Raw genomic sequence first — 7,083 nt, 5'->3', positions numbered from 1 at the left:
AATTAGTTGCTTTTAATTGATAAGTGGTTTTATATCATTATAGACAGTAAGATAGATGAAATATTGCTGCCAATTCAGATGTAAAGTAAACCCTCTATAATTACGATAATTGCTCCTATATATATATATGTTGATATGTATGTATATATGTGCTTTTTTCAAAGTTATAGATCGTGTGTGTGTGTTTTTGTGTTATAGATTCTGTCAGTACATTTCCATAGATATGTTCCCTGCACTAATAGTTTGTTTTAATGGTGTAGTTCATTTGTGCATCGCTCCAGAGAACGAAGTTGCCCTGTGAACTTCAGGAAGCCATAATGAAATGGGAGAAGTTAAAGCCTCCGGAGCCAGATGATCCCATGTGCTGCTGCGAGTGTGATATCTACCAGTACGGATGCTGCTGTGACTGTGAAGATCTGGACGAGGCCTTTAACAGGTTAGAAGAAGTATGACCTTTAATGAGACACAAAAGGGTCACATGGTGATTTACAGACATCAAATACAATTTAGATGCAATTCTCAATATCATATTTTTGCCATAATTGTTCCAAAAGCTAAAAAAAAGTATTTGTTCGAATAAAACCATGGAAATAACCATGCATGGTGATTATGACAGATGAGTGACAGCATCAGTTGCAGCATGTCAGTTTACAGCACCACAGGAAACATTGCACATGGGAGATTTTTTGTGAACAAGCTCAGCTAAAATATCCTTTGAGGTAATTTAATTTATCAATTTATTTATCTTTTTACAGTATATTTAAAACCAAACACGTGTGACATCACACCAAAGCACAATATTAAAATTACAGGGTCTGACCCTTCTAATAAGAAAACAACATGTGATTTTTTCTCATATCATCTTATTAGTTTGATCAATGAAAGTGTATTAGCATCATTCCTAATTAAGTTTTTTTATTTTCAAGTGTTTGTAACTCTGCCTGAATGTGTGCGCTGCAGGTGGCTGAGACACAAACCCCCTCACAGCGGATGTCACTCTCCTGTTCTCGGGGCCCTGATTGACAACCTGGAGATCTCCATGATCCCGGCCCTGGTGCTGCTGCCTCTGCTGCTCCGGGCCGCAGCGCTGCACCACCTGCTGGGCATCATCATCCTGACAGCTCTGCCCAGCCTGGTCCTCTGGTACTACTACGCCACGCACCGCAAGAGGAGACGCACCCTCTTCTTCCTCACTCTGGCGCTGTTCTCTCTGGCCTACATGTATTACCTCTTCATCACAGAGATTCTACCGCGTGGGGACGTCAGCCATCTGCAGCTGTGCACTGTGACTGCTGGGATGATCCTCACCATCGGATCTCTCATTCACACCAAGAGAGGCCCAGGGTTTCACACCACCTCCTATCACAGCCAGAGTGAGGAGGTTAACAAGGACTCTACACATCTTAATGGATCCATCCAATCAGCGGCCTCCTCCTCCTCTCCTCCTGCCCTGACAGAAAAGTGGAGCAGATGCTCTGTGTGCAAAACAATGCGACCCCCGCGGGCCGGACACTGTCGATCCTGCGTCCAGCGTCTGGACCACCACTGTGTCTGGTGGGTTGGATTTGATATTATAACATCTTCATACTTCTTTGAATTGTACATTCACACCACATCATGAAAGTGAATATTGAATTATGACAGATTAGATAACTGCCCTGTAATTACACAACAACGTTCATGTCTTAAGCAAAGACTCCTACTGTACCCACTGGTTTCCTCAGGGCCGTGTACAGACATTTTGGGGAGCGGGGGCTCAAGTGAAAAACTCTTTGCATCCAAAGATTGATTTTTAAATGGAAACTGCTCCCAGCAAAAATGTCTTGAAATGTAAACTTGAACTAGAAAACTGGTAAACTGGGATCTGTCTCAGGCCAACCAGGAAGACAGGGTGTCTATTTGTTTGTGAGCTTTATCAGACACTTTCCTGAACTGCACACTGCCAAGAACATTAAAGATGATGACGTCAGTTTTATAAATCTCTTTATACCTCATGCACAGTTTCTGAATTGTTTCATTGTCTGCAATAGACTTACAACCTCAAAGACAAAAGAATAAAATGTATATATGATGTTAATCTTCCTGTTTATTATTCACATTTACTATATAGATAGAAACTCCAGAACCAACCATGATATACTGTGAGTATACTGAATCTATTACCACCAAACTAGAATAACCCACATGATAGTCTGACCAGGAAATATTCAATAGTCTTTCAAATGTAAACTTCAAATACTACATCTACTGAGTTATTTTAAATACAGCAGGTATATGGAGCCAACATATCCAGGTCAGCTTGGGTCTCACAGATCTTTGTCTTGTGGGTCTGTGTTGTGTTTGTGTGTTTGTGTGTTTGTGTTGAGGTGTTGCAGGATAAACAGCTGTGTCGGACAGGCAAACCACCGCAGTTTCCTGCTGACCCTCTTGGTGTTCGTGCTGACCTCTCTGTATGGGATCAGTTTGGTGCTTTGCAGCATCTGTCCTCGGCAGTATGTCATGACGGCTCTCTTCTACTGCCCCGGTGTCTACAGCCAGTCCAGCACTCTATATATCATAAATACATGTTTATGTATCATATCTTCTGTCTCATCCCAACAACTACATCACAAAAATTGACTTTACTTGTTGCTATTAGATAATAGGTATGATATGATGATATTAGTAGAATTTGTAAGGACATATATTCTACTGCCTCATCTTTGATACATTGATGTATTAGAGTCATCAGTATTTGATTGTGGGAAACAGTTAAAAGAAGATTCTATTTGGACATTTTTGACTACTTATTTAAATGTTGTCCATGTTTTGAGGCAATTTAATTTGAAACAAGTCAGAGCCTTTGGAACGGCTGTCAAAAAATACAATTAACTCAAAACACATATTTTCAACTTGTGTCTTTGTTAAAATACTGTCAAGTCAAGTAACTTTTAGTTACGTTACATTACATTACGTTACGTTACGTTTCCCTTTTAGTTACTTTTGTACTTTTCGTTACTTGTCGTTACTTTGTAACTTTTGGTTACTTTTAGTTACTTTGTAACTTTTCGTTACTTTGTTACTTTTAGTTACTTTTCGTTACTTTCGTACTTTTAGTTACTTTTCGTTACTTTCGTTCCTTTTCGTTACTTTCGTTCCTTTTCGTTACTTTCGTACTTTTAGTTACTTTCGGTACTTTTAGTTACTGTCGTACTTGTAGGTACTTTTAGTTACTTTTTAGTTACTTTTGTACTTTTAGTTACTTTTTAGTTACGTTCGTACTTTTTAGTTACTTTTGTACTTTTAGTTACTTTTTAGTTACTTTCGTACTTTTAGTTACTTTTGTACTTTTAGTTACTTTTTAGTTACTTTCGTACTTTTAGTTACTTTTTAGTTACTTTTGTACTTTTAGTTACTTTTTAGTTACTTTTGTACTTTTAGTTACTTTGGTACTTTTAGTTACTTTTTAGTTACTTTGGTACTTTTAGTTACTTTTTAGTTACTTTGGTACTTTTAGTTACTTTTGTACTTTTAGTTACTTTCGTACTTTTAGTTATTTTTTAGTTACTTTGGTACTTTTAGTTACTTTGGTACTTTTAGTTACTTTTTAGTTACTTTTGTACTTTTAGTTACTTTTTAGTTACTTTGGTACTTTTAGTTACTTTTTAGTTACTTTGGTACTTTTAGTTACTTTTTAGTGACTTTCGTACTTTTAGTTACTTTTTAGTTACTTTTGTACTTTTAGTTACTTTTTAGTTACTTTGGTACTTTTAGTTACTTTTTAGTTACTTTGGTACTTTTAGTTACTTTTTAGTGACTTTCGTACTTTTAGTTACTTTTTACTGACTTTCGTACTTTTCGTTACTTTTGTACTTTTAGTTACTTTTTCGTTACTTTCGTACTTTTAGTTACTTTTGTACTTTTAGTTACTTTTTAGTTACTTTTGTAGTTTTAGTTGCTTTTTGTTACTTTCGTACTTTTAGTTACTTTTTCGTTACTTTTGTACTTTTAGTTACTTTTTAGTTACTTTTGTAGTTTTAGTTACTTTTGTACTTTTAGTTATGTCACGTCGCGTTGCGTTACGTTACTTTACGTTACGTTACGTTACGTTACTTCATGTTACGTTACGTTACTTTATGTTACGTTACGTTACGTTACGTTACGTTACGTTATGTAAAGTAACGTAAAGTAATGTAAAGTAACGCAACGCAACGCGACGTGACGTGACGTGACGTGACGTGACGTAACGTAACGTAACGTAACATAACGTACAGTGACGTGACGTAACTAAAAGTACAAAAGTAACTAAAAGTACAAAAGTAACTAAAAAGTAACTAAAAGTACGAAAGTAACTAAAAAGTAACTAAAAGTACAAAAGTAACTAAAAAGTAACTAAAAGTAAAATTGACACATAGAGCTGTTCAGGCTTGGTCTCTGATCATGAGACATCAGTTTGGCGGTGATAGGACAATGCACACTGGAGTTATGACAACATCGTCTCCTTTGGCGAAGGATGAACCTTCGCCGCACCTCAATGTTTACACGGTTTGAGGAAATGTCACAATTCTGACCATGATCCAATGACTTGACTGAGCTCTTTTGAGCTGTATATTGTAAAGCAGCCAGGAGCAGTTCATCAAAGTAAAAACATGTCACTTCCTGTAGCCAGCAGGTGGCGCTGTGATTTTAAGTCAAGATTTCTGTGTAGATGTCATCAGGCTGGGACTCTTGTCTTACATGTCTAGTTTGGAACTCGATTGGAACAAATATGTCAGAGATACAGAACCTCCAATTCCCTGCAAACTTTGGTAACAATTTGAGCATGTCTAGGCCCTGAAAAACCCCCAAAAGGGAAATACAAATCCTTCGAAATACAATAGGGCCTCCCACCGGAGGTGCTCGGGCCCTAACTAGACATGCTCAAAAGATCATGAAACTTTGCAGGAAATTCAAGACCTACGGATATTTTATTCAATGTTGTTTTTATGTAGCCAACTGTTCCTTTGATGTCACATTTGAAACCCTCATGCCTTATTTCTAGTTAGGGCCCGAGCACCGAACAGTAGGAGACAGTGGGAGGCCCTATTGAACACAGGCATGAGGGCCTGTATTATAGCCAACTGTTCCTTTGATGTCACCTATGAAACCCTATTTATTGAACTCTGGAGGAGAAATTTGTCAGTTGAGTTTGAGACGGCGACAGGATAACAGCTCCAACCTGACCCTTCATATTCAACAGTGCTACCAGTCCAAGACAGGGAGAAGACAACAGCTCCAAGAAACATCAAGACTATTAGAAGACAACGGATCATTTTTCTCGACAACACTTACCCTGTACCTGTGTTCAGCCAAGATGAAGAAGGGACACAACTTAAGAAACGAGGTAAGATTTTCTAATCAGGAGACACTTTTAGTGTTACACATATTCAGACCACCTTACATTTTATTTCATTATTTCATGTTTTGTCTGTGAATTTTCAATAAACCCGTCACATCAGTCACCTGACATTCAGTCTGAACTGACAGTTGCGGTCTGTGTGTTACAATACTTTCCATGAAATGAGTCTCTGTGGATATTATGCAGCTTCTGTTTAGGATAATTCACTTTCACTTTAGTGTTGAGATACTGTACTTAAGAGAAATGCAGAAACTGCATTTAAAATAACTCGTAACAATTTCATGTGATGATCAATGTTTTAAGAGAGATAATGAATGGATGGATGAGAAATCGTCTGAATTGATGAAAGTGATGTAACTGTTAAAGTTACATTCAGCAGTGTGGATCATTAGAGATGAAGATGAAAGACCTCTTGTCTTTTTCTGTGTATCCAAACTTATGATGGGACTGTGTATTTACCTGTTATATGTATGTTTGTGTCTTTCAGTCCGTTGTACATCATGTGGAATCTCCCACAAAAACGATTGAGTTCCTCCATGGAGAGATCAAGCAAATGGAATTTGAGGGACTGGAGCTAGCTCAGGAAAATGCGGCACTGAAGTGCATGATGTCCACAAATGATGCTAGGTGGAAGAGGGACAAACAGGCCATGCAGGATCAGATTGATTCCGCCAAACAGGGGCAGGCCTTTGACTCTGGAAGAGCCATGCAGACAGAGTTGGAGGACGAGCTCAAGGAGTTGAAGCTGGTGTTGAAGGACAAAGAAAAGTACATCTACAAATTGAGTTCTCGTCCTAGAAACGATCAGATCGAGAGGGTGAAAAGGGAGCTGAGCGACAAGTGCAACCAGGTCAAGGCGATGGAGCTTTCCTTTGACAAGAAGATGGAGCACATCATCTCTGAAAAAGATGCAGTGAAAAGTGATCTAGAGAGGCAGCTGACTGCGGAAAACTCAGCTCTGGCCAAAGAGAATACAGCTCTCAAGAAGCAGGCTGCCGAAAACACTGCTGTGGCTGCAGAAAACGCTGCTCTGGCTGCAGTGAAAGGTGATCTAGAGAGGCAGCTGACTGCGGAAAACTCAGCTCTGGCCAAAGAGAATACAGTTCTCAAGAAGCAGGCTGCCGAAAACACTGCTGTGGCTGCAGAAAACACTGCTCTGGCTGCAGTGAAAGGTGATCTAGAGAGGCAGCTGACTGCGGAAAACTCAGCTCTGGCCAAAGAGAATACAGCTCTCAAGAAGCAGGCTGCCGAAAACATTGCCGTGGCTGCAGAAAACGCTGCTCTGGCTGCAGTGAAAGGTGATCTAGAGAGGCAGCTGACTGCGGAAAACTCAGCTCTGGCCAAAGAAAACACTGCACTGAAGAAGCTGGCTGCTGAGAACGTAGTTGTAAAGGAGCATGAGGCCCTGATACTGAAGAACATTGAGCTTCAGGTACGTTAAATCAGATCATTTTAGATTTGAATTATATGGATTGTAAGTTTGTTTCATGTTTAGACTTTGAGGAAGAAAGTGTTGACACTTATGTTGTCTCTGTCTTTTCAGGAACTCACCTTTGAGACCGACTCGGACAAGGTGAAGGTCAAAAAGGAGAAAAAGGAGAAGAAAGAGAAGAAGAAGCAGGAAAAGAAAGAGCAACTGGAGAGAGAGAAGGAGAAGAAGGAGAGCAAAGAACTGAAGAAAAGGGAGAAGAAAGAGAAGAATAAGC

The 7,083-nt window shown here is 39.1% G+C and overlaps 1 protein-coding gene across 1 annotated transcript; it reads left to right on the top strand.

Moving 5' to 3' along the window:
• The first annotated feature begins 317 nt into the window (after positions 1-317).
• Positions 318-2,927, top strand: LOC117773125 (palmitoyltransferase ZDHHC23-like). The gene is made up of 4 exons (XM_034604824.1): positions 318-436; positions 961-1,554; positions 2,376-2,542; positions 2,920-2,927. The coding sequence occupies exons 1-4, from the start codon at positions 318-320 to the stop codon at positions 2,925-2,927; spliced, it is 888 nt and encodes a 295-aa protein (XP_034460715.1).
• The last annotated feature ends 4,156 nt before the right edge of the window (positions 2,928-7,083 follow it).

This window comes from Hippoglossus hippoglossus, chromosome 13, assembly GCF_009819705.1.
Source record: "Hippoglossus hippoglossus isolate fHipHip1 chromosome 13, fHipHip1.pri, whole genome shotgun sequence".
NCBI classification, from domain to species: Eukaryota; Metazoa; Chordata; class Actinopteri; order Pleuronectiformes; family Pleuronectidae; genus Hippoglossus; species Hippoglossus hippoglossus.
The sequence above is the reverse complement of the archived record's forward strand: the minus strand, read 5'-3'. Positions and strand labels throughout refer to the sequence as shown.

What these genes read in the sequence shown, in the direction of transcription:
- LOC117773125 (XM_034604824.1), top strand. Translation starts at nt 318, where the DNA reads ATGAAATGGGAGAAGTTAAAGCCTCCGGAGCCAGATGATCCCATGTGC. An exon ending in CTGGACGAGGCCTTTAACAG is followed by an intron (nt 437 to 960) that starts GTTAGAAGAAGT and finishes TGTGCGCTGCAG; the next exon opens with GTGGCTGAGACACAAACCCC. An exon ending in CTGGACCACCACTGTGTCTG is followed by an intron (nt 1,555 to 2,375) that starts GTGGGTTGGATT and finishes GAGGTGTTGCAG; the next exon opens with GATAAACAGCTGTGTCGGAC.